The sequence below is a fragment of the Gopherus flavomarginatus genome, chromosome 19 (genome assembly GCF_025201925.1).
Source record: "Gopherus flavomarginatus isolate rGopFla2 chromosome 19, rGopFla2.mat.asm, whole genome shotgun sequence".
NCBI classification, from domain to species: domain Eukaryota; kingdom Metazoa; phylum Chordata; order Testudines; family Testudinidae; genus Gopherus; species Gopherus flavomarginatus.
In genome coordinates, this window is record NC_066635.1 from 24,350,038 (window position 1) to 24,377,414 (window position 27,377).

At 45.2% G+C, this 27,377-nt stretch overlaps 2 protein-coding genes across 3 annotated transcripts; both read right to left on the minus strand.

The window, feature by feature from the left end:
- Window positions 1-542: 542 nt before the first annotated feature.
- On the minus strand, window positions 543-27,377 carry SLC13A2 (solute carrier family 13 member 2). The gene is made up of 12 exons (XM_050929071.1): window positions 27,276-27,377; window positions 16,495-16,623; window positions 16,000-16,136; window positions 14,275-14,501; window positions 13,104-13,290; window positions 12,737-12,859; window positions 6,759-6,980; window positions 6,369-6,481; window positions 5,314-5,435; window positions 3,128-3,289; window positions 2,069-2,206; window positions 543-680 (listed from the first exon to the last, which is right to left on the minus strand). Exons 1-12 carry the CDS (start codon window positions 27,375-27,377, stop codon window positions 543-545), a joined length of 1,800 nt encoding a protein of 599 aa, XP_050785028.1.
- Window positions 19,976-21,542, minus strand: LOC127037407 (uncharacterized). 2 transcript variants are annotated; one of them, XM_050929084.1, is made up of 2 exons: window positions 21,242-21,542; window positions 19,976-20,574 (listed from the first exon to the last, which is right to left on the minus strand). In XM_050929084.1, the coding sequence occupies exons 1-2, from the start codon at window positions 21,504-21,506 to the stop codon at window positions 19,991-19,993; spliced, it is 849 nt and encodes a 282-aa protein (XP_050785041.1). In that variant the 5' UTR covers window positions 21,507-21,542; the 3' UTR covers window positions 19,976-19,990. The 2 variants fall into 2 exon arrangements, with proteins under 2 accessions (XP_050785041.1, XP_050785042.1); XM_050929085.1 differs by having other exon boundaries at window positions 19,976-20,899.

Consider the following 27,377-nt stretch of genomic DNA (forward strand, 5'->3'; position numbering starts at 1 on the left):
TTTGATTGGTCCATAATTGTTACAATACATACATTGCCGGAGTGCTTGCAGATCATACTTACTGTTTTATGTTCACCATGCACAAATACACATACACAGAGAGGTCTGTACCTACAAACAGAGGTTTCAAACACACACAGTTGCGTACACAACATCAGGTGCAAATGTCTCCCTCCACCCTCTTACATATACTTCTTTGTCACACGTCCTTTCCTCTTCTTTCACACTCAAAACAAACACTGAATTTGCAATCAAAATCTGAGAGCCGATGGATATGCCTGATACTGGGGGAAATTTCCCACTGGCTCTCAAGAGAGAGATAGCCTGGGGACCCCAGCAAGGGTTGCACAGCGCAAGGCTATATCTTTTGCATACAGCAGAAGAGTCAGATAATTGTGTTGCTGTTAACATCTGGGTGACTTTGTTTCTAGATGTTGTGTCTGGTCCAGTACATCACCAAAGCTTGAGTAGATGGTGCTGCTGATCAGAGTGAACAATACTGCTCCATCAGACACAGCTATTGGTTTCATTGTTCATTTGTATTATTTACAGGAAGCTGCTGACGTGCTGTTTGCCCATACTGGAAAGTGGTTCAAATCGAACAAGGGGTAGCCCCAGGTGTTTATGGCTAACATGATTGTCAGGACACCCAAGATGTTGAGAACACTTCCAGCTTTAGCCTAGAATTGTAAAGAAACAGTGTCAACAGTTGAACTAAGCCTGTTTTTCTTTCTGCTCTGCTGATCAGGAGTAGGGAGTTTGTATGGACGACTTTTGTGGCTTGATCTGTAGATCCTTATTCCGGCACCCAGGCTGGGCAGCCATGTCCATCTGAGGAAGATGACCTGGGCGGAATGGCTCAGCTTTGTGGGGAAGGGGTTGTACATTTGGGATCCCTTGATTCCAGTAGCAGTGTGCAGAACAAAACAAACAGGAATCAAGGGATTGGATTCTGAGTGGAGCCTCTTTGAGGCATGCCACACAGTTCCCAGCCTGGAGGGAGGGAGGCCGGAGATGACTTTATGCCACCTTTGTGTCTTCCCAATTGTGAGCTGCTCTGAAGGCTGGAGTGGCCCCTGCATAGTGCTGTGGAGCTGTGGCCTTTCCTCCAGCACACTTCTCCCAGGGCTACCAGCATGGCCCCATAGCCGGTCTTGTGAGGGATCCTCACAGTACAGTCTGTGGCTGTGCTCCTCAGTTCCTGCACTAGGAGAAATTCTCCTCCAGCTTGGTCTGGGAACCTTAGAGCCCCTTTAAGCAGCTCTGGGCCTTTCATCTGTCGTAAATTAAACCCAAGAGGTTTAATTTCAATACCACTGTTTTTGCCTGTAGCTGATGCTAAATCACTTAACCCAGAACCATTCATCTGGTTTTCTTTCCAAAACCTCATTCACATCAGAGTAAACTGGGCCCCATATCCTAGCTGTTCAGAAGACTTTGAATATTTATTTGGATAGGGCTAAGTCTTTTCAGAAGACCTGGAATCTCAGCCGCACACTTACGCAGAACTTCCTTGATTTGGCATCTAAATTTGACATTCACTTTGGGAGGGCAACGCTGCTGCCCTTATATGTCAATTATAAAGAAGCCCTCCTCTTTCTGTGCTATCATGAGAAAGGCACATCCAGCCATGGGGGAATGCACTCAATAACTGGCAGAGACAAACATCTGAGGCTTTGCTTAAGCTATGCAGAAGATTGTGCAGAAGAGCAGCATGATAGGAACCCTTCTGCCGTTACCACAGTTTGCATTTAGTTTATCTGCACAGCTACACATGTCCATTTCCCACAATTCCCGGGTGCTGTTGGAGCATCCTAAGAAACTCTTTCCATGCAGTGTCTCTGACTGTTTTCTAAGAGCTCAATAGCAGTTCTTGTTCATACGACTCGGAGTGTACTTCATGGTCACAGTGATCTATGTTAATGCACAGGCCTGTGCATTTTATTCCATTTGATTTTAGCAGGGTACAATCCACTCTGTAATACCTTGTCAAGGAAAAACTAAGACAAAAAAGGAGAAAGGTAAAAACCAGTGTAAGTGAAAATTGAAGGGGTGCCCTGCTGCTCACCATGTCAATAACCTTGAGCTGTCCATAGGAGAAGGCTATGGCATTGGGAGGAGTAGCCACTGGGAGCATGAATGCCAACGATGCTGAGAGTGTGCATGGCAGCATGACGTAGAGCGGGTTGAGGCAGATGGTTTGAGCCTGTGCAGGAGGTGAGAACGGAGACAGTTTTAATACCAGCAAAGTTCACAGGGAGTCTGGGCCAGAAGAATCTGGCTGTGTTTAGCCGTGACACATGCCCCACCCTTCCCTTTCCCAGACACTCCGGGACACTTTCCATCCTGCTTCAGAGGCTTCCAGTCACTCCCGCTGTGCTCAGGAAGCAGGAGCTCCTTGTGACCAGCACACAGGGCCCTGATCCTGCTTGGGTCATTTGGCCACTACTGTAATATAAATTATTAATCACAATTATCACAGTCCAATCCAGAGTCAGTAAACAAAGGGAAAAAGTCATCCAAGTCATACGTCAAGAGCTAAGTAAATGTACCACTTGACAGAGAGAGCCCCCAGCTCTGAGGGGCAGTGGTTGGGTAAGGGGGAATTTGGCTGTCTTCAGTGAAGAATTACAGGTCATACTGTTCAGGGTCTTATGCAAAATAAGTCTGGTGATTCTTACTCTAGTTCCTGCTGGGGCCAGATTTTCACATAAAACTACCCCCACACTTGGCACTAATGGTCTCCTTATAGCTACTCTCAGTGGAGCTGCAAAGGTTTGACTGGACCGTGGAGACTGATCTATGCTGTCACCCCTAGAGGTGATCCTGGCAGGTTACGATGATGCACATTGATGTGGTGGTATGGGGAAGTTAACACTGCCGTTGCCTTCACTGTGAATAAAAGGACTGCAGTTGCCTGGCCTATCAGTCCTGTGGTTTTTACCTGCACACATTATTTTAGAAAGAATATATGTAATATATCTATATCCTAAACCTTATCACGTGATCAAGGACACGAGCCTGTGGTTGGCTGTTAAGAGTTTTTGAGTAACTGGTTTGTACTTGGAACATGATTGAAGGTTCTTTTACTTTTCCTGCAGAAGCAATCTGAAAAGGTGGCACTTACCATGGAAGCCAGTATAGGAAGGAAGAGCGTGGTGGTAGCCACATTACTGGTGCATTCGGTGAAAGTGGCAACCAGGAGACATAACAACAAAACAATAATGGGAGATGACATATTCTGCAAAGGGGTCAGTTTGCTACCTAACCATTCAGACAAACCAGATTCCTGAAAGAGAAGGATGGAGAGAGGTCAGTCAGTACAGTGGACATGTCCTTGGGCAAGTGCCATAATGAGCTACACTCAGTAAACATATTTCCCCTGCCAATCCCACTGCCCCACTCACTACTCTATGGAGAAAAGCAGATCATCATTACTCACAGACCACAGAACTCAAGGGAATGAATAAGCCACACACACTGTTTTCATCCTAACGCCACTGAGAGGGAAAGAATACTGCATTGTCCTTTATTGGTCTAAAGGAGTTATTTCCCATTACACTGTGCAGGCCATTAGTTGTACCTGATCACTGCTTGGACCTGCCTCCTGTCCAAATAACAATCTCAGCCCCTCTTTCTGACAGGCCATTGTGGGTGTCCAGCTGCCAACTTCAATGCAACATAGTCAAAACTGAGTTCTTACTCCTTCTGACCCCTCCTCCTTCCTTTCTCAGTGACTGTGGACAATACCAGCATCTGCTCTGTTACTCATGCCTGTAAGTTGGACATCAGTTTCGACTTAGCTGTCTCTGTAGACTCACACACCCTGACCATGTCTATATCTTGCTGCTTCTTCCTGAATAACGTCTCTGTGATCCAGCCTTTCCTCTGTCCACACAGCTAAAACTTTCACGCATTCTCATCTCACATCTTGACTACTATGACCTCCTCCTTTCTGATATTGACAAATGCCACCTTACCCCTCCAGCCCCTCCAAATCCATTAAAAGCACTTCCACAAAGGTGATCTTCCTGCCTTGTCACTCTGACCACGTCCTCTCACTCTTTGCAGCCTTCCACTGGCTCCCTTTTTCCCACCAAATCAAACACAAATAACTTATCTTCGCCTGTAACTTCCTTCGTGGCCTATCCCTGCTTTATCTATTATCTCTTACACAGCATGGAGCCATCAACCACCTCTTCTGGACCACCAGTGGTGCAAGTCTTTATTTCCTGTTCATCAGATTGTTCCATAAACAGTTTCTCCTATGCCACCTCTGATTTATGAGGATAGTTCCCCATTAACATCTGCACAGTACTATAACCAGGCGGTGACCATTGCTTTACTACACTTATCATAATCCTCTCGCTGTTTCCATGTGCTTCACCGCACCATCTCTTTGGTGTAGCCACCCATTGTTTCTTGTGTTATATGAACATCTTTTTGTTATCGGTGTGTGCAATGCCTAGCAAAATAGGGTCCTAATCCCCGACGGGGGCTTCTCGTTGTTACCACAAAACAAATGACCATTTGTTAGACATGGTGCTTTCCTATGTTGAATTCAATTCAGTATCTCATTGTTCTCCATCAGTTTCCAACATTTGGTTTCCAAATCTGAGGTGAGAGAGGAACAAGCTGGCCCATCCGTTGCCTATATCGCTGCTCATAATGTTCTCCGAATCACAGTGGGAAAGTCTTCTGGTTTCGACTCTGCACTATGTTCTACCGTTTTCCTTCTGTTCTTTTCTATTCCATTTCACAGCCACCCTTGCAAACAAATGTATATGGGGATGCAAGTCACACCTGCTGCACAACTTCTGTCTAGTGGGAGGTGTCTGCATCAGGCGGCCTTTAGCCCCGCTGGCTACTAGGTGGCAATGCTGCATTGCACAGATACAGCACCGAACAGCAAAGAAGCCTGAAATCGTTTGGAATCCCATCATGGCAGATCTTGCCTGCCTGTGCCTCCTCACACTTTGGCAACACCTGGACAGCTTGTCATGACAATAAATCATCATTGACTTGCATTATTTGATGTGTTTGACCCTTCCCGCATGTGTCCCCTGCTCAGAATCACCGTTAGTTTTTCTGCCTCCGTGGGTAGTGGCTGTGTCACCTGTGCACAGCAGCAATAGAAACTCAGGAGCGAGCACAAGACATGTTCTTAATGCTGGTCACCAGCTGAGAGAATGGGCATTTGGTGCTACCAGAGTGCCCTCTGGTGTTCCACAGGGTGCAAACAAAAATAAAGGGACAAAATAAAACCTTGTCCACTTAGATGAATGTTTCCTGTAAGCAGACAGATGAAATTACCTCACTGCCTTTGGCCAGGGCAAAGCCACCTCCCAGCAAAATCACAATGTTCCAAGGCATCTTCTGATTAACCGTCTTCCAGTCCAAGAGAGCAGGGAGCACTGGAATCTGCTTTGTGCTATCTAAAATCCAGAACCAATCTGTGAGCCACAGGGATGGAGAGCACATCCAGACAGCATCTCTGCACTCCACTCCCAAGGACAAGGGGAAAGTGTAAGCTGCAGCAGGTTTGTGGACATTGGTCCAGCTGTTCCTTTAGTTGCTCTGGTGCACACTGCTCCCCTGACGAACAGCAACAGTGCCCACAATATAGCCCTTCCCTCAGCTCCATGCTCCTGGTGTAGCTGAGAGTTTGTGCTAAAACACAGCAGCACTACTAGGGTCTGATGCCCGTGAGACTCCCCACTTCTTGCATTTCCTCCTGGGAGTGGAAAGCTGGAGCAACATAGGATGGGGTAGGGGGAAAACTTCCGATCAGTGAGATCTACTAGACCATGGGATTGTCTCCTAATGGAAGTGACGGAAGCTTCATCACTTCAAACTTTTAAAACTAGACTAGAGAAAACACTAGTGAGTAAGTCGTAGGGAACTCGCCCTCACCCCCAGAAGGTGGAAGAATGGACTAGATGTTTGGGAACATATCCTCAGAGCTGCTAAATATCCTTCCAGGAAATCTTATATCTCCTCCTTGACTCTCCAGCTTCTGCAGTGATGATTCATGCATATAATGCCCTTTGCTGGGCAAAAAGAATGAGGAGTACTTGTGGCACCTTAGAGACTAACACATATATTTGAGCATAAGCTTTTGTGGGCTAAAACCCACTTCATCAGATGCACCAGAAACGGAATCATTCTTTGATCTGCAAACTGCACAGTGGAAAGCATATAATTTCAGTCTTGCAGGAAACCACAAACAGCTCTGAAGTTACATCCCCAGCACTGTCCTTTGGCTCCTTGGAATTGTTCAGTGTTTGAAATTCCCCTTGTAAATCCAAGATGCAGGGAAACTTCCTGTATCCTATTGTGATTTTCTGATGTACTGAGCTAGTTCTTACCTTGTTGTGTCACTTGCTGAGCCCTGTTATGACATAGATAGGTGGGGATCTCTGAAGGGATTAGGAACATCAGAAGTGAAATGAAGATGACAACTGTCGCATCAGTCACATAACTGCAAGAGATTGATCCAGAAATGAGTCTAGTACATTTGGCGGGGCTATTGAAGGAGCTAGGGCAACACAGTCTGGGGCAAGATTTTACATCTGGATTAGGCATGGTACTGCTGAAAGGCTAGGCCACGGACTATGCAGGATTTATCCAGATGGGAACAGACAGCCAATGTGGTTTGAGCAGGTGAGAAGGCAGGATACACTCCCGCACGCCCATACTGGATCTCTACTGTTCAGTGTTTGGCTGCTGTTTGGGCGGAACGGGAAAAACAATTATACCTTTCGCCATTCTTGTTGAAGACATTAGTTGCCCAGCCTGGGATGAACCCAGGGTCTCTCGTAAACCAAAGCACCACCAATATTAAGAAGAGGACTGTGACAGCTATCTCTGCAAATCTCATGGATCCCAGCTTCTTGTGCTCGTCCTTGATAATCCTGTAAGCCATTTTCTGCTTTGCCTTCATAGACGCATTAGCTCCGAAACCCAAATTCTTCCGAAAGCTAGAATAAAACAGAGAAGCAGATGTCATAGCAATTCCCTGGGTATGTGCAGCATTTAAAAGAACATACTGAATTGGCATCCAAAGTCTGCATTTCTCGGAGTGCCAAAACCACTATTATTGATTTGTATAACCATAGCACCTGGGAGCCCTCGTCAGGGACCAGGACCCCATTGTGCTAGGTGCTGCACAGGCACAGAATAAAAAGCCGGTCCCTGTGCCAAAGAGTGTACAGGCTAAATGTGAGACAAAAGACACTAGATGGACAGAGAGAGAGAGAGATGGCGGGAACAAGGAAACAATGAGAAAATGGGCAACTGTTGTCTCAGTGCACCATCAGGTTAACTGGTGTCAAGTGTTTTGTAGGCACTGAGGCAAAGGAGAGTTTTGAGGAGGGATTTGAAGGCGGAGAATGAAGTAGCTTTGAGAATGAATATGGACAGATCCTCACCAGTGTGAGGAGCAGCCTGGGAGAAAGCATCAAGGGCCTTGTTTGAACATTTAACAAATGAGCAATGGAAACTGATATCATGGGCCCATTGGAGGCAGGAGTTGACATTTCAGTAGTGAATAAAAGATGATAGGTGGGGTCTGTGAAGTGAAGACAAGAAGCTTTTGTATGATGCGACAGAGAAGAGGGGAGGCAGTGGAAGGATTCAAGAAGAGGAATGATGTGCTTATAGTAATCAGCTAGGAAAGTGATCTTTGCAGCAGCATTCTGAATGGATAGGAGCAGGGCAAGACTGCATTTGTCAAGATGAGAGAACAGATTGTTACGGTAACGGAAATGCAAGACGCTAAGAGTATTAGCTGTGTGGATGAATAGGAACAGTTTCATCTTAGAGATGTCACACAGAAAGAATCAGCAAGATTTAGACATAGTCTGGATGTGAAGATCTAGTTGTTGAAGATGATGCCAAGGTTATGCACCTGAATGACAGACAGGCTGGGAACAGGTCATGAGAGACTTTGCCAAGAGTGGTTTCGGTGGAGTGGAAGTTGGTAGAAGCCAGATTAGAGAGGGTCTAGGATGGAACTGAAGGAGAGGAACTCAAGATAGTGATTGTAAACAGTGCATTCAATGAGCTTAGAGATGACAGGGGAAAAGGGCAGTATCTGGAGAGGCAAGTGGGCTCAAAGGTGTTGGGAGAAGGGGGTTAAGATGGGAGAGAGAAAAGGTATTGTTACACTTTGGGATGGAGGTGTAATTTCCAGTTTGGGAAGACATTCTCAGGCTAGCTCTGATCAGACTAGTGCGCTAAAAACAGAAATATAGCTACAGCAGCACAATGGATAGGAGGGGTTAGGTGCCCTGACTTCATAAGAATGGTCTATGGGTCAGAGATGGTCCATCTAGCCCAGTATTCGGTCTTCCTACAGTGGCTGGTTCTAGATGTCTCAGAAGGAATGAGCAGAACTGGGCAGTTACCATGTGATCCTTCCCCTGTCATCCAGCTTCTGGCAGTCAGAGATTTAGGGACACCGGAGCATGGGTTGTGTCCCTGCCCAGCCTGGCTAATAGCGATCGAAGGGCCTAGCTCCAGAAACTTATCTAGTTCTTTTTTAACCCAGTTATACTTTTCACCTTTACAACTTCTCCTGGCAACAAGTTGCAGAGGGTGACTGTGCTTTGTGTGAAGAAACACTTCCTTGTGTTTTACACCTGCTCCTTATTAATTTCATCCAGTGGCCCTTGGTTCTTGTGTTATGTGGAGGAGTAAATAACACTTCCCTATTCACTTCCTCCACACCAGTCATGATTTTATAGGCCACTGTCGTATCCCCCCTTATTTGTTGTTTTTCTAAGCTGAACAGTCCCCAGTCTTTTTACTGTCTTCTCATACGGAATCTATTCCATATCCCGATTTGTTTTTGTTGCCCTTCTTTCTACCTTTTTCAATACTAACATATCTTTTTTGAGGTGGGGCAATCTGAACTGCATGGAGTACCAAGGCATGGGCGTACCAAGGATTTATTGTCACGGAGTGAGGGAGACTCCGACCCTGCACCCCTCTTCCTGGGACTCACAGTGACTCTCAGCCAGCCAGTAAAACAGAAGGTTTATTGGACAACAGGAATGCAGGTTACAGCAGAGCTTGTAGGCGCAGCCAAGACCCCTCAATCAAGTCCTTCTGGGGGTTCAGGGTGCTTGGATCCAAGCTTAGGATACCCTGACTTCCCACCACCCAGCCCAAAACCGAAACTGGAACTAACTCCCCTACAGCCGGCCCCCTCCTTTGTCCAGCTTCCCAGGCAAAAGGTGCTGACACCCCTCCCCCCCACCTGGCAGAGGTTACAGGCTCAGGTATTGCCCATCCCCTAAAGTCCACCCCTGCTCTCCCATCCCCCATGCAGACAGCCCCTACTCCATCACATTTATATAGTGGCTTTATGATATTTTCTCTCGTATTATCTATCTCTTTCCTACTGGTTCCTAACATACTCTTAGTTTTTTTGACTGCTGCTGCGCCTGAGCACATGTTTTCAGATAGAGATCTCAGTGTCATCATGGATAGTTCTCTTAAGAGGCATCAGCTAATTGAGACCCCATAATTGGGTATGTATAGTTAGGATTATGTTTTCCAATGGGCATAACTTTGCAGTTATTGACACTGAATTTCATCTGCTGGTTTGTTGCCCAGTTTTGGGAGATCCCGTTGTAACTTTTCACAATCGTCTTTGGCTTAACTGTTTTGAGTAATTTAGTATCATCTGCAAACTTTGCCCACCTCCCTGTTCACCCCTTTTCCTAGATCATTTATGAATATGTTGAGTAGGACTGGTCCCAGTACAGACCCCTGGGGGACCCTCCCAGGAGCGGCGCCAGAGTTTCTGGCATCCTAGGCAGGATTTGGGAGGCGGCATTTTGTGTGCTTCCGGTTCCACTCCCGTCGCACCGCCGAAGAAAGACTCTGCCGAAATGCTGCAGGCGACAGCAGCAGTCATTGAGCTGCTCAATTGCCTGTCGCTGTTTTCCGCAGCACGTCGGCAGAAGGTCCTTCTTTGGCGGCGTGACGGGAGCGGAACTGGAAGCTCCCGTGCACCCTGTGGGGAGCGCACAAAATGCCACCCCCCGAATCCTGGCGCCCTAGGCGACCACCTAGGGTCGCCTAATGGAAGCACCAGCCCTGGACCCTCCTATTTACCTCTCTCCATTGTGAAAACTGACCATTTATTCTGACCCTTTGTTTCCTATCTTTTAACCAGTTACTGATCCATGAGAGGACCTACCCTCTTATCCTATGACTGCTCATTTTGCGTAAAAGCTTTTAATGTGGGACCTTGTCAAAGGCTTTCTGAAAATCCAAATACACTATATCAACTGAATCACCCTTGTCCATATGCTCGTTGATACCCTAAAAGAATTCAAATAGATTGGTGAGGGATGATTTCCCTTTTCAAAAGCTGTGTTGATTCTTCCCCCACATATCTTATTCATCTATGTGTCTGATAATTCCGTTCTTTAATATAGTTACCTGGTACTGAAGTTAGGCTTATTGGCCTGTAATTGCCAGGAGCAGCTCTGGAGCCTTTTTGAAAAATCAATATTTAAAAATTTGGTACAGACGTTGATTTAAGTGATAGGTTACACACCACAGTTAGGAGTTCTCCAGTTTCCTGAGTTCCTTCAGAACTCTTGAGTGATACTCTCTGGCCCTGGTGACTTCTTACCGTTTAATTTATCAGTTTGTTCCAAAATCTCCTCTACTGACACCTCAATCTGGGGCAGTTCCTCAGATTTGTCACCTAAAAAGAATGGCTCAGGTGTGGGAATCTGCCTCACAAGGTCTGCAGTGAAGACTGATGCAAAGAATTCATTTAGCTTCTCTGCAATGGTCTTGTGTTTCTTGAGTGCTCCTTTAGCACCTTGATCTTCCAGTGCCCCCACTGATTGTTTGGCAGGCTTCCTGCTTCTACTATACTTACAAATTTAGCTGTTAGTATTTGTGTCCCTTTCTCTGATCTTTAACTTCTTCTTTGGCCTGCCTAATTATGCTTTTACACTTGACTTGCCAAAGTTTATGTTCTTTTCTGTTTTCCTCAGTAGGATTTGCCTTCCAGTTAGTAAAGGATGCCTTTTTGCCTCTAACTGCCTCTTTTACTCTGCTGTTTAGGCATAGTGGCAATTTTTTGATCTTCTTACTATTTTTTTTTCTTCTAATTTTTATTCGGGGTATACATTAAGTTAGATGTGGTGTTTTTAAAGAGTTTCCATGCAGCTTGCAGGCATTTCACTTGGGATTGTTCCTTTTAATTTCCTTTCAACTACTTTCTTCATTTTTGTGTCGTTCACCTTTCTGAAGTTAAATGCTACAGTGGTGGGTTTCTTTGGTATTCTCCCTCCCAAGGATGTTAAATTTAACCACATTATGGCCGTTATTACTTATCAATTCAGCTATAGTTACCTCATGGACCAGATCCCGTGCTCCACTTAGGACTGAGTCAAGAACTGCCTCTGCCCTTGTGGATTCCAGGACTAGCTGCCCCAAGAAGGAGTCATTAATGATTCTAGAAAGTTTATCTTTGCATCCTGTTCTGAGGTGGTATATATGTAGTCAATATGGGGATAGTTGAAAACACTCATTATTTTTGAGTTTTCTTTTTTTGTAGCCTCTCTAATCTTCCTGAGCATTTCACAGTCACCATCACCATCCTTGTCAGGGAGTCAGCAGTATATTCCTTCTGCTATATGCTTATTATTCAAGCATGGAATTTCTTTCCATAGAGATTCTATGGTACTCCATTTAAGATTTTTACTATATTTGACTCTATTTTTTCTTTCACTTGTAGGGCCACTCCCACACGAGTGTGAGCATATTTTGTACCCTGGTATTACCATCTCCCATTGATTGTCATCATTCCACCAAGTTTCTGTTATATCCTGTGATGCCTGTTATATCAATATCCTCATTTAATACCAGGCCCTCAAGTTCACCCATCTTAGACTACTTTAGACTGCTATCATTTGTATACAAGCACTTAAAATGTGTCACTATTTAGTTGTTTGCCTTCATTTGATGGAATTGAATGGGACTCTTTTTTGTTTGACTATTTCTCTGCAGTTCCTACCTGTATGGGTAAGTGGTAAGTGGATTTCCTGGGGAATTCTTGGGGAGTGGATAATACAAATTCTCTGATTATGCAAAGCCCTCCTTTTGAAGCTATGTCCAAAGGAGAGGGTGACTGCTGGGTGATTACCAGTTCCTGGAGATTGGAGATCAAAGGCCCCAGCTATATAAAGAAACAGCTGATCTGCTCAGTCAGGGTGCTGGTTCTGGATCTGAAGACTGTTATGAACATGTAAACACAGGGAAAATCCTGCTGTGGGGTTTGAGGCAATGACCCCTATGCTGAAGTTAGGAGTGACCTCTGGTAAGCTTTTTACCATGCAAGTAGTTTCTTTTATCGTATTTATATGCATTCTCTGGAATGCTTTTACATTCAGAATAAATATGCTTGCTTAGAAGGAGCTGAGTGGTAACTTGTAACTGGGAATAGACTTGGAGAGAAAGCAAAGCCCAGGCGCTGACCTTTAGGCAGACTGACTTGCTAGGGACATCACAGTATAGATCCGAAGGGAGTTGGACAAGGATTCCTACCCAGAAACAGGAGATGGCTGGAGTCCTGAAACGTGACTGGGAACTCCTGGAGCAGATCACAGAGCAGGGAATACAGGTGTAGTTACTCTAAAACTGTGACAGGATCAATGGCAGAAGAATCAATTTATATTTGTTTCAATGAGCATAAAGTACTTACTCAAATCCCAAGAACATTATCTGGAGCCAAATCCAGGAAAGAGCCAGCAACAGTAACATGGTAGGGAAAGCAAACATGAACCAGGAAGCGAAGTTCACCACATTGTTATTGGTAGGAAAGAGCCTGGAAGTATAAACAGATGTCACCACTACAACTGCACTCATTTCTGCCTCATAATCTGTGGCCCAGAGAGGAGAGGGGGCTGTGGGACCAGACCAAAACAGGCTTGTCCGGGTTCTTCCCTCCTCAGAATGGCGTCAAATTTACCTTTTCCTTCTCTGCTTTGGCTGCAGCTTAGCCCCAGCCCAAGGTTACTACTAACAGACAGCAATTCCGGGGGTGCAGTCCCAAACCGCTCTATACTCACGCATCCATCTGTCCCTTCATCACCAGGTTGGGGGCAGTACCAGTCAGGGTTGTGATCCCTCCAATACTGGCCGCATAACAAACAGAGAGGCTCATTCCCTTGCAAAATGTCAGGTGCTTCTCGTCTTCCAGCTGCTTCACATCTTCCAGTTTCTCCTCTTCCTCCACTGTCAACACATGTCTGTTATCTGGGTGCAGAGGCAGGAACAGGAGAAGAGTTGCACAAGCTGGGCTTGACAGGAACGGGGAAGGTTGTTGTGCCTGCACAACACAGTATTCCCAGTTTAGGAACAACAGGTTATCCCAAGGTGAGGAATGGCATTGAGACATGGTCATTTCAGGGCAGTTCCCTGAGCCTCAGTCCCATTTAATGTTTGCATTGATGCAAAATCCCAGAAAAAGTTTTTTTTGAGAAAATTGGAATAATACACAAAATATGGATGTTTGATAACCTCACGCGGCTACACTAGTAACTGGAATCAGCAATGTCTGAACTTGGGGGGGGTAAGTGGGAGAAGAAAACACATTCAGGAACACAGGCAACTGGAGAACTGGCAGCTCATCCCACATCAGGACCTGATTAAGAAAGGCTTGTGATTGAAATTCAAGGACACTTGAGTAGAATCGAGGGGTCAGAATAGAAGAGGAAGGCTGATAAAGAAAGGGAGCTGCTTGTTCACAAATTCAGAGATTTTAAGGCCAGTAGGAGACCATTGTGATCTTCCAACCTGACCTCCTTAATGAAACAGGCCAGAGAACTGTACACTGCCATCCATGTATCAAGCCCAATAATTTGTGATTGAGGTACAGTATATTTTTAGAAAGACAACCAACTTGATATAGGGAATCCAAGTGATGGAGAATTTGATACCTCCCTATGAAAGTTACTCTAGTGATTAATTACCCTCACTTTACATTTGTACCTTATTTCCAGTTTGAATTTTTCTGACTTCAACTTTCATCCACTGGGTCTTGTTATACCTTTTTTTGCTAGATTAAAGAGTTCTCTCATATCTTCTCTGATATGGTCTAGATGCCACAGACATCTTTATTCCTTATGAAGTTAAGATTTAGAAGCAGAGATGAATGTTGAGGCCAGAAGCACCTAATGTGGAGATGGAGAAGGAACCTACATATCCACCTTTATTCCTAAAACACCTACAGTTACGCACCTGGTTTTTGTGTCTCTTGAGAGGCATCTGATTTATCTGGCACCTCCTGCAGCTCGAAGGCTTTGTTGATGCTCTCAGCCACATGCCCAACTGGACTGGTCTCCTGCTCTGACTTGTGCAGCTGATCCAATACAGCTTGGGCTATTGGTATCATCATGGCAGTGGTGGCAGTATTGCTGATCCACATGGACAGGAACGCAGTGACAGACATGAAGCCCATAATTAGCCTGCAATGAAGAGGATTGATGTGAAGCTCACTTCAGAAGTCAAGAGCACAAAGGCTTTCCTCAAAGTGCTCCATTACTCCATTTCTCTCCTACCCCACAGACACACAGGACAAAATTATCTTCAGTTCTCTCAATTACTTAATGGCCTGGATTTGGTTTGCACGTAAATTCTCAGGGGAGGAGGGAGGATGAAAGTCAGGGAAGAAGAGGGAGCCTAGGAGAGGATGGAGAGAAAAGAGGAGGAGAGGTTTCCAGGAGACAAAGATACATATTGCAACAGTGTGTTTGACAGGATCCATTAGTGACTGCACAGAAGATCATTCCATGCTGTGGCTAGAATTCTGTATAGGTTTTATTGTGGTATAAAGACTGTCCTGTCAGCTCCTGTTCCTCTGGGGAAATGCTTTAATTAGCTGTTGACTAGCTAATATGTCCTGGGCTGCGGTACAGGGCACAGCCAGGGTGAGCATTTCCAGTGGTGGATCTCCTTAGACAGCGGGCTCTCTCTCTTAGGAAACGAAGTACAGCACCTGCCATTAGAACTTTTGGTTTGTGATGTACATGATGCATGAGCAGAGGGCCCTTAACACAAGATGAGATGAAGTTTGCCCAGCTGAGCAGATCTGAAATTGGGGTGATAGTGACCTGAGGGCACAGCTAATTGTATAACACTGGGAGAGAATTTATTTTTGAGCCCAGATAGTGATCAGTTAACATCCTTAAGCTTGAGGATCAATAATCTTTGTAATTTATCCCACCTCTTATCACTGCAGAATCTGTTCTGATTCATATAAAAGTCTAGTCCTCCTTTGGATCTTACTACATTATTTTACAGCAATGAGATACACAAGCTAATTACAAATTGTGTACAAAAGTGTTTAATTTATTTTTATCCTATTGTCTTATAATGTCCTCAAATGTTCCCTTGTTCTTGTGGTAGGGGACAAAGTAGATAGGATTATCTAGCTTTCTCTGTATATTTTATAGACCTCTGTAATTTTGCCTTACAATTATCATTTCAAAACCAAATTGCCCCTGGTTTTCTAATCTCTTTAAATAGCGATACTCCAATCCCCATTCCAGGATCGTAATCATTAACACAGTGCTTTTCTATGGTTCTGGTTATGATGTTCCCTTTCTCACTGTCATTTAGCTACATAATGTTAAATGTTTCCTATTAAGTCAGTCCTTCCAGCCAATATCTAGAAAGCGGGAAGAAAGAGAGCTGGCTGCAGTATGGATCAGAGAACAAAGGATTTCATTACTCATATCATTCTTCACACAGGAGACTCCTAAGCCCCACATACTCCTCGGCTGAAATGAGATGAGAACCAAATGCAAACAAAGGGCCTAGGTCAAGAAAGCTCTTAAATGATGGACGTCAGCATGTACTTTGGTGCCTTCCTGAATCAGGAACGAAAAGATTTCCAAACTCCTTCCCTGGGTGAATCTGGTCTTCTCACTGCCCCCCCCACCCCCTTCTGAGGTTCTCACTCACAGGGCTGGTCTGACCCCAACAATTAACAAGACCCGCAGGGCGATGCGCTTGTGTAGGTTCCAGTGTTCAACCGCAATGGCCACCATCAGCCCCCCAAGGAAGAGCATGTTGCTGTCCTTAAGATACTCCATACAGACCTGTAACAGAAAATGGGGGGAGAAAACAGTCAGAGAAAGAAGCCAGACAGTCAGAGAGAGAACATTTGCTGAAGGAGGGTCAGAGACACTGTTATGCAAGCTACATGCATCCAATACTGCTAATAATTTTCCTTTGGTTTCACTTCTGGAGCTGGATCCAGCATTCATTCCAGGTGGTCAGAGATATTCTTTATTCTGGGAGCCTTCTCTCCGGGTGACAGTCATGCAGTTTCCTCCTCCTCAACACTGCATGTTGGAACCATCCTGTCCCTGCGGACTGACTAGATGGGAGACACCCAGACACACCAAGACAGAGAGATTGACGGACACACACATAGGCAAGAGCCAGATCTCTTACTTTAGTTGAATCCATTATGTTCATGAGCGGGAAAAGCACGATAGGAAAGAGGGCAGTAACACCCAATGGCAGGACTTCCATACACCAGAACAGCGCCATCAGGATGATAACATAACCACACTTGGCTTCCTGAAAGAGAACACACACAATCAGAGCACACTGCACAGCTGACTGAGACACTAGCCCACAGGCTTATTCATATGCTCTTACTAGGCATTCAGTCAGAGGCCTGCTTCTAGCCTCGTTTTCCCAGCTGTGCTCCAGGTAGAGAAGGGGAACAGATCCCAGTTATCTGCCTCCTGTCATGGAGAAAAGGGCAAAGCATTCAGGGACCTTGTCAGAGATCTGGTATAGAAATAACAGGGCACCATATACGGTGACCTTGTGGAAGAGCCTTTATAGGGAAAGGCAAAACTTATACACAGAAAAAGAAGTCAGTCGATGACTTTGAACCCTGCCCAGATAAGAGGCTAGAAGTTCTGAACAGACTCCTTGATTTTGCTGATGGTAGCAACTTCTCCCTGATTTACTTCTGTCTTTGAGTGATTGAACAGCTCAGTTAGTCATTGGTCCAGTTCGCTTTTCTCCCAGCGTGTTTCATGCAGTGACCCAGATGAACTTTGATTGGTTTCCACAGCCTTGATTTCTAGCATTGTAAATCATTATATGTTTACTTTTAATTTGATTTTTCACAACTGACAATTGACAAATTACAGTCACAGTTCAACTTCAGGTCTTAATCACTGGGATTTATTTTTTTTATTTTATATTGTTGTAAAATGCCCTTTGCAATCCACAAAATTATCCAAAAGCTTCTTCCTTCCCCACAGTGAAACAATCCCAATGTTTGTACCCTACCCTTTCTCCATGGGACTGTGGCTTACTTCTGCTCTGGAAGACAATTCCAGCTTCTGAATTAAACATATTTACTTCATTACAAGACCACTGGGTGATCTGATATAGCATGTTGCATGGGGATTCTTTCCTTGGGGTGGGATAATGCGGAGAGGAAGAGACCATGGGCTGCAGAGTGCCCTCTCCAGACAAGGGGTCTGATTTACCAGTGCATTACTCCAGTTTTTATGGCAACATGCCTACATTTATTTTGGTGTAGTTCCTCAGGTGGTAACACAATGGTGACTCAGGCCCAACGGAAGGAATCAGCCTTGTGCTGGGGACTGAGGGGAGGTGGCTTACATCTCCCTCATTCTGTGACTAGCACAGAAGTGTGGGTCAATGCTTGAAAGCAAGACTAGCAGGACATTTGCAGAGGGATTTGAAGGGGGAAAGAGTTATGTGGAATCTGGAATCAAGGAGATAATTCAAACCTATCTGGCAGTGTGGGAGACAGCACAGCGATCTTTTGGCGAATGCTTTAAAGGGAATGGGATGGAATGGTCTGAGCACAGGGACCAAGTGGATGAATAGCACTAGACAAGAGCTGAGAAACAGGCACGGACAGACCCATGAAGACCCAGGAAAGCAAGAGGCAAGCATGACTATGACATGGAAAGAGATGGAGAGCTTGTGACATGGAAGGATGAAAGCTGAGTCTGAGCAGGCTGGAGAGTAGAAAGCTGCAGTATTTTAGGTAGAGATTACCAGGTCCTGGATAAGGGTTTCAGCAGTAGAATGGGGGGAAGAGATGGCTTTCTGAGGAGAGGAAAGGGTGGATTTTGGCCTCCCATATTCAGTGGAAACCACAGAAACTTTAAAAAGTGCAGTTCCCTAGTTAAATATTCCATCAAGCCGAACATTAACTGGAGTTTCCCAGTGTTGATTGATCCATCTCCCATTTAGGGTATGGCTACACTTACATTTGTGCAGCGCTGGGAGTTACAGCTGTGTTCGTACAGCTATGTAGGGACAGCGCTGCAGTGTGGCCACACTGACAGCTACCAGCGCTGCAGTGTGGCCACATTTGCAGCATTTGCAGCGCTGTTGGGAGTGGTGCATTATGGGCAGCTATCCCACAAAGCACCTCGTCCCATTTTGGCACCATGGGTTGTGGGAAGGGGACGGAAGGGTGCGGGTCATTCCGCTTCCTGTCCCAACGCCCCGTGGTGCATCGCTACACATCCCAGCAGTTTGGCGCCATTGTGAGTCTGCAGTGCGATTTCTGTTAAAAATGGAGCCCGAGCTGCTGAGGACCTTGCTGATGAATGTTGCCAGTACATCACGTTTGGCAGCTGAGATATTCCTTCAGCTCCAGAGTGACAGTGAGGAGTCAGACGATGATATTGATTCGCCTGATGCGCAAGACACTAAATTGCTTGTGGCAGTAACGAACGTGCTCAGCACCGTGGAACGCCTCCTTTGGGCTCGGGAAACAAGCACTGAGTGGTGGGATCACATCGTCCTGCAAGTCTGGGATGACGAGCAGTGGCTGCAGAACTTTCGGATGAGAAAAGCCACTTTCATGGGACTGTGTGAGGAGCTCGCCCCCACCCTGCGGCACAAGGATGAGATTGAGAGCTGCCCTGCCAGTGGAAAAGCGGGTGACTATTGCAATCTGGAAGCTGGCAACTCCAGACAGCTATCGATCGGTCGGGAACTAGTTTGGAGTGGGAAAGTCGACCGTTGGAATAGTGTTGATGCAAGTTTGCAGGGCCATTAATCGCATCCTGCTAAGAAGAACCATGACTCTGGGGAACGTGCAGGACATTGTGGATGGCTTTGCACAAATGGGTTTCCCTAACTGTGGAGGGGCGATAGATGGGATGCATATTCCTATTCTGGCACCACCCCACCTGGCATCCAAGTATATTAATCGCAAGGGGTATTTCTCTGTGGTTCTCCAAGTGCTTGTGGATCACCGTGGGCATTTCACTGACATTTACTCAGGATGGCCTGGAAAGGTGCATGATGCACGCATCTTTTGGAACAGTGCCCTGTTCAGGAAGCTGCAGGCCGGGACTTTTTTCCCAGACCGCAAGATCACAGTAGGGGACATCGAAATGCCCATTGTGATCCTTGGAGACCCCGCTTACCCCTTAATGCCATGGCTTATGAAACCATATACAGGGAAGCTTGACAGGAGCAAGGACCGGTTCAACTACAGGCTGAGCTGGTGCAGAAAGACTGTGGAGTGTGCTTTCAGCCGTTTAAAGGGACACTGGAGGTGTCTTTATGGGAAGCTAGGCTTGGGGGAAAGCAGCATCCCCGCTGTTATATCCGTGTGCTGTACACTCCATAATATTTGTGAAGGAAAGGGTGAAACATTCAGTGAGGAATGGACCTCCGAGGTTCGATGCCTAGAGGCTGAATTTGCACAGCCAGAGAGCAGGGCTACTAGAGAGGCCCAGCACAGGGCTTCAAGGATTAGGGATACCTTAAGGGAGCAATTTGAGGCTGAAAGCCAACAGTAATGTTTGGTGCCTTGCACGGGTGTGAAGTGCAATGGTTACAATGATTTGCTGTGCCTGTTTTTCCCTTGGGGTACAGTATTTTTCACTTTCTACAATAATAAAAAATGTTTTAAAAGCCAAGAAATCATTTATTCAAAATACAGTACATAAAAGGGCAGGGGGGTAGGGTGCTGGACTGTACATTCAGAGGTTTGAATATGTCCTGCCTGGATTGCTGTGCAATGCCTGCTGCACTTCAGGATTAATATGCTGCATGGTGATGGGGGTTGAGTGCAGAGGGTAAGGGTCGTAGTTCTCAGGGCTCGTAGGTGAATGTACAGGTGTTGGGGGCAGCTGGTGGTGGTAAGAACCAGGCTGCTGGAGAAAGGTGTTTTGAGCAAACACTGGGGCACAAGGGAGAGAGCTTGGGGGGGGGAGTGTTTAGCACGGTAGTGATCTGCCTGCATGGCTACGAGAGACTGCATACAGTCCGTTTGGCGCGCCAGGAGGCTTATCAGCTGCTTTGTGCTTTTCTTGGTAGCCAATTTCTTTCTCCTGCTTTGTGTTTCCCTCCACTCATGCATTTTCTCTCTCCAGTCCTGCAGCCTCTTACTCTCTCTGGCATACTGATTCATAACTGCTTTCACCAAATCTTCTTTGCTTTTCCTTGGCTTGCGCCTCAAGTTCTGTAGTGTTTCAGCAGGCTGTGATAGAGCCGGAGGATTCAAGGACACTTAAAAAAACAGAAATAGAAACATTTAATACAGAGGCTACATTGTTTATTATCACAGTGAAGGAGTTTGTAGACTATTTGTAGCATCATTTACACATAGCAAACATAGCACAGAGAGGCCACAGCAGCGAAGACATGGTGAGTAATGGGGTGAGTGTTTCTGCCGCGACTCACCTGGGAAGGGGAGCTGCTTGAGTCAGGGCTCACTGGGGTTTCTGTGCATTGGGGAAAGCAGAGAGCAGCTGGGGGGGAACCTGCACTGAACAGTATCCCTACATTTTCAACAGGATTTTCTACTGCCAGACATATCACTGCTGCGTGTTACCTGGGAAGAGAGGGAGGGTCTTCTACAGCAATGTGGATTCCGCCCTGGTCCCTGTGCAGCTTGCCTGTGTGCAGCAATGGTCCCCCCACCCCTCGCGGCACAGTGGCGCGGACGAGTTAGCCTGACCGGGACAAGGACCACGGTGGCTCTCCCTATAAACTTGCGCAAGCGCATTGCCCACGCTCTGGCTGAAACTTTTGAAGAGATTACTGAGGCCGATTACCGAGACGTGATAGACCAAATCAATGGGCTATTCCACATCTAGCCATGCATGCAGCCATAACCCCCCCCCCCACCCTCCTCTCCCAAAACATTTCCATCCTTAAAATAAAAGCTGCTTACCAGGAACCCGCTCCTCTGCTTCTTCTTCACCAACAAGTTCCAGCTGCTGCGACTGGCTAGCTTCCTCCTGGCTTGAGAAGAGCTCCTGGCTGCATGCCTCCTGGGATTCCAGGGTGTCTCCCTCCACCCCAGTAGCCTCACTCTCAGCTTCCTCTACACCCTCCCCCACTTCTCCCTGCTCTGAACTCTCCATCGTGGTCCTCGGATTGGCAGTGGGGTCACCCCCAAGTATGGCATCCAGCTCCTTGTAAAAACGGCAGGTCATGGGGGCAGCTCCTGAGCGGCGGTTTCCCTCACGGGCTTTGCAATAGGCACTCAGCAGGTCCTTTACTTTAACCCTGCACTGCAACGCGTCCCGTTCATGGCCCCTTTGCAGCAAGGGTGAAAGTGAAAGTTTACACTCTCCTTCGAAGTCAAAGCTGGTTATCAGATTAGATGGACTAGTGAAGCTCCAGGCATCAGGCTCCACTCAGTGGCTGGGTTTCTGTGTGGTGCTGAGTATTTGTCTTTTTATCTTTGTCAATTTCTCCTTCCTTTGGCTTTAGATAAAGCCTTTATAATTCTGTTTGTTTTACCCTTGTTCACACAACAGTTTATCTCAGGACCCCATCCATATCTCCCAGTGAGGCAAGTTACTTCCTAAGAAGGTATGCTGGGTAATTGTGAGGGATCAGACATCTCAGTGTGGCATTATGTGTCCTGCCCCTTCCCCTTGGTTTTTTTTTTTTCCTTTTAGTGTAAGGCGTCAGCTTGACAGCCCTGTACGCTGAAGATGCACCGCTGGGCCAATGTAAGAGTGCACGCTTCGCCCATATGGCCCAGCAGAGTGCCCAATCTTAACCTGTAAAGGCCACAGTTAGACTTGGAGGGTCAGAAATATTCTGTCTCTCTCCATGGCCTAGTCAGTCCTTGGTCTCTGCTAAACAGCAGATAGATGCAAGTTGGTGTCCTTTGTGACACTGAATTGAGATCCACCAAATCGTTCCATGAGAGATACCAAAGACCTGATAAAATGGTAACTTCCAGGCACTACCAACTTTGGCTGGGTTTGAAGCCATGACTTAGTAGTGAAAAGTTCTGGATCCCATTCCCCAGCCACATAAGCAGTTATCTGAGTTAAGTCCCATTTAATTTCAGTAACTACTTTTTTTTGCTACTTCACTTTACACTATTAGAAAAACATTTACATAGTCATGTATCATGTGTCTTCTTTCCATTATTCTTTTACCTCTTTGTGTCTTATACTGTCCCAGAGTAGGGATCCCCCAGACTGCAGGGAGCACTGCTTTGTCTGTATTTATACAATGCCTAACACAATGGGGCCCAGACCCCAACTGGGCCTCTGGGGGCCACTGCAATGCAAATAATAACAATCAAAAATCTTGGCATGCAAATGACCAAGAAATCAGACCAACAGAATACTTGCTGACAAAAACATTATTCAGTTAGTTGAGTTTGTAAATAGCTATTACTGTAATACTAAGAAGAAAAATAAAGCATTATTGAAATACTACAATTATATATAAATAATTGAAAGTTAAGGTTCCTCACATCCTGAACTCTGACCCTGTATCCTAACTACCTGTTCTCTGCAGAGGCACCTGAATCATGTCAGAGGATTACACGTATATGGGATATTCCACTGAGTCCATATTTTGGAGAGTAAAAGATGCAGACTGGGCTCTTTGATCAAAATTTGCGAACATGACAAGTGATTTTGGGTGAGATGTTCAAGGGGCATGATTTTCAGAGAGAGCTGAGTGCCTGTCTTCTGAAAATCAGGCTCCATTAAGGTGTCTCAGGTTGGACATCCAAAAACTTTAATCAGAGAAGGCGCAGAAAAGAGCCACAAAAATTATTTGAGGGCTGGAGAAAATGCCTTACACAGGGAGAGACTTAAAGAGATCAAGCTGTTTAGTTGATCAAAACAAAGATTGAGAGGTGTCTTGGTTACAGTTCGTAAATACTTTCATGGGGAGAAACTACCAGATACTAAAGGGCTCTTCAGTCTAGCAGAGAAAGGCAGAACAAGAACCAGTTGCTGGAAGCTGAAGCCAGACAAATTCCAATTAGAAATAAGACGCACATTGTTAACGACTGAGAGTGATTAACCATTGGAACAAGCTACTCAAATAAACGGTAGATTCTCCCTCTCTTGATGCCTTCAAATCAAGACTAGATACATTTCTGTAAGATATGTTTTAGCCAAACACAAATTATTGATCTCAGTACAGGGGTAACTAGATGAAATGTAATGGCCTGTGATATACAGGAGGTCATTAGATGATCTAATGGTTCCTTCTGGCATTAAACTCTATGAGTCTATCATCACCTTTGAAATGCTTGGCTATAGGTATGGCCCCTTCTACTCTGTGGCATGACCAAATTCTGAAGCAATGTTAATCTAGTCTATTGCCATGAAATACCTTTCATTCCCATTTCTCTCATCACACCCTCCCCTACTCACACATAACTATGGCTCATGGTTGAAAATAGTCTTTGTGTAAAATTTGTGAATGATTGTTTTTGGCGGAAATTATTTTTCAAGGCCAGGTTTGTCACTGCTTTCCAGCCCAGCTCCACTCCTGGGCTTTGATTCCCTTCATGATACCTAGGTGGTTTGGCTCAGGAACTCCTTCCCATCATGTGTGCCAGGAAAGGAGGGGAGCTTGTAGCCAGCTGCAGCAGCTTACTGGGCCTCTTCTGTTGCACTTTTCCCAGGCTGGCCAGCCTACATTTCTGGCTGCTGCCAGCTCAGTGCAAGCTGAACTTCAGGTCTTGCTCCTTGACGCCCTGCTTCAGTGCAAGGAGCAGTCCCTTTGGGGAACGCTGCAGGATAGGCCTCAGTGGGGTAGGAAAATAGAAAACAAAATGCCAGATGCCTGCCTGCATCCAAATGTAGAGTTTTATAACTATGGGATGAGAGTCCCCCTGGCCCTGACTGAGATGAATGGGACAGGTTACACTGCTCAGATACAGACTCAGGCAGACAACATTGCATCACTTTTCATCAGTTCACATTTTAAGGTGATCTCTGCCGCCATGAGGGCAATAAACATCAGAGGACGTTTTCAAAGGCACAAAAAGAAGGTAAGCACCCACCTTCCATTGAAAGTCAATGGCAATGAAGCAGTTAGTACCCATTTGTGCACTGAAAGTCTCTCCCATAAGTGGAGATTCTGCAGCAAGGGGTGAATTCCATGGTCACAAAATTGTGGAATACACAGGGCCATGACTCTTGGCCTTTGACCCTAATGGAGGCTGAGCACTTGCAGCTCCCACTGCTTTCATTGGGGGTTGTGGGTGTGCGCAGTATCCACTGTTGTTTCTAGACTGTATGTGACAGCATATGAAGTGTAAAGTTGGTGTTTCTTGCTGTTAACAGGCAGATGAACTATTTCTGTGTCTGTGTTTGGGGCAGTGCCCCATATGGGCTGGAGGTGCTGCTGGAAATCTGTATCTACAGTATAGTGGTTGCTGGGATTTCTGGTGAGCTGGGGTTAGAATCTCATAATGCCAATGTTCAGATAACTGAATAGCTCTAGTTCTTTATATCATTATTGTATTTTACCAGATGGAGTTGATAGTCCATATTTATGGTCCATACTGGAAATATGGAGGAGGTTGGTGGCTGAGGAAAGAGAGTGCTGATGGACAGGGAGAGGAATGGTGTTGACAGAGTTAGAGTTAAGGGTGCTTCCATATCCGGACCTTTGAGTTTCTACGCTTTCAAGCATTTACTTTCTTTTTATCATTGCAACATCTAATAATGTTATATCCATGCAATGGTATTAAATTAGAGCCAAACTGTATACACAGGCAGTGTCCATGAATTTCTTTAGATTTTTAAATAAAGTATTTAAATACTGTATATGATTATAGGCAGGACTGGTGGCACCTGCTACTATTAAAATTGTGCACCACATCCCATTATAAGACCCTTTTTTCAGTTGCTCATAACTTTGCCAAACTTTAACCATTTGGGCTGAAATTTTACATGCCAGCTGTCTGCCTCAGGCTGAAGTTTTATGTAAAATTTCAGCCAACATGAGTCAGCCATTTCTGAGAACAAGGTTCGGGGAAAATACATTTTTGTCCATGTTAAAAATTCTTGAGACCATTTTTGAACAGATTTAGCGCCACCCCCACTCCCCGCCACTCCCGCTTTGGAGCAGGAAGCTGGCATTTGTCTCAGAGGTGTGCTTTGTGCTGTCCCTTGAAAATCCGAATGGAACCAAGATTCCTAAGTCTCATCATTCCTCTGATGCCAGCAAATCTGCTGGTCCACAGAGAGGATGACAGCCTACTGCTGCTGTTGCTGTCAGTTACTTTGTTTGCTTCAGTTGCAGAGATCTGTGCCATGGATCTAAAGGTTCCAACCCTGCTGATAACTCATGTGGGTGCCAATATGATGCCACATGATAGAATTTATGGGGGAAGGGTTCAGTTTCCTTTTTAAAAACCCCAGGAAATTACACAAAAATCTGAATAAATGTTAAGTTTACAAAGTCAAGCACTCAATGGTTAGGAAGTTATCATATGCAACCTTAATTCAGCCCCAGATGTGTATGAATTATGATGACGTCTAATTACGTGATCACACACGATTTTTCCACAGGATCCCTAACTCATTTAGTGTGTAGGACAGACTGTGCTCTGGAGATGAATCAGGGCTGTGTAGTGGAGGATATGTTTGTAGGACCCCGCCTCTTTTGCTGCAGAAGTTGGAAGGCATGTAGTGAATGAAACAAAGGACTGCAGGCAGTAAAAAGGATTATTTCATGGTTAGGCAGTTAAATGCCACCCTGGAGAACTGGATTCTATCCCTGCCTCTGCCACAGAATTCCAATGTGATGCTGAGCAAGTTACTGAAACCAAACTTTTCACAGGGGGTCAGGAAATTGTATGTTTCTCATTTTCTGGGTGCCCAACTTGATAGCCTGGGATCTCATTTGCAGCAATGCTGAAAACTCACAGCTGCAACGGAAGTCAATAGGAGCTGTGCTTTAAACATGTAAAGTCAATATAATGCTAAGTACTCTAAAAAATATCAGGTCCTTGGTGTCTCAAATTGGGCACCCAAAATTAGTGGAATTTTTAACCTTAATCTGTGTGCCTCAGCTTGCTATCTGTAAAATGGGAGAATACCATCCCTGCACCACATAGGTGTGACTGAAACACAAGACAAAAGAGTATTCAAATCAGATCCTGCCAGCAGAGCTTGTAGCCTCTGAACCAGTGCGGCTCATTTGACAGTGTTTACATACTGTGTGGGCTGCACGGTGCGAGCAGAACTTTTGGCAGAGTTTTTAAAGTCCAATGGAATATCTTGGCATGATCAGAATTTAAAAGTCTGTAGTGACAAATTCCAACATTTGAACTTAACTTTGTCAGAAGTAATCATAAACACTAAGTGTCCCCCAAGACTTTTGAAGATTCTAAACCAAATCATTCTTTAAAAACTATTTTCCAAAAGGAAAAAAGTTTCAAAACTTTTTTAAAAGTGAAACACACCTTATTTTTGTTCCATAGCTCAGAAATTCCTTGTCCTGTCGACTTATAAAACAAATAATCCTGACATTGTTTTCTCTGTCTCAAGACAACACTTGAAAAATAGCAGGAAAGGATTTTTTTGAGAAAATCAGGAAGGAAGTTAAAAGTTGAGCATATAAGCCTCAACTCAGGAGGCATTTAAGCATGTGCTTAAGGTTAGGCACATAGGTATGGACTTTAAGCATGTGCAAAAATGCTTTGCTGAATCAGGCCACCATCTGAATCAAATTACATTTTTACTGTAATTCAGTGATACATTTTCATGATAGACCTACAAGTCTGTCTGTCCAGTGAGGCTCTTCTTGCTGTAGTATTCCAGGTGCCCCATTAGTGGTCTAAGCTGGAAAGGTAACTGTCCAGCTCAGAAACAATGGAAATTAATCAGGGAATGGACCTGTGGTTCCTGCTTGGTTTTGTCATTTAAAAGAAGCAGTGCTTTCCAAATAAATCTGAGTTTCTTAGTGCAGTTAAGAGTTCTTACCTTGGTAGGAATGAGCAGTGGGAGAGGAAGAAGCAGAAAAGGTACTAGCAAAACAATCAGGTAATTCCTGTGGGCCACAATTACTTTCCACACAGTAGTCAT

Bases quoted from the DNA above. Each gene is read 5' to 3' on its own strand.
- LOC127037407 (XM_050929084.1), bottom strand. From the start codon at position 21,506: ATGACCTGCCGTTTTTACAAGGAGCTGGATGCCATACTTGGGGGTGAC. The intron at 20,575-21,241 runs GTAAGCAGCTTT...TGTTTTTTTAAG, and splicing joins AGCAGAGGAGCGGGTTCCTG to TGTCCTTGAATCCTCCGGCT.
- SLC13A2 (XM_050929071.1), bottom strand. From the start codon at position 27,377: ATGACTACTGTGTGGAAAGTAATTGTGGCCCACAGGAATTACCTGATT. The intron at 5,436-6,368 runs GTAAGAACTAGC...TCTGGATTTTAG, and splicing joins TCAGCAAGTGACACAACAAG to ATAGCACAAAGCAGATTCCA. The intron at 2,207-3,127 runs GTAAGTGCCACC...CCTCCTGCACAG, and splicing joins TTCCTATACTGGCTTCCATG to GCTCAAACCATCTGCCTCAA.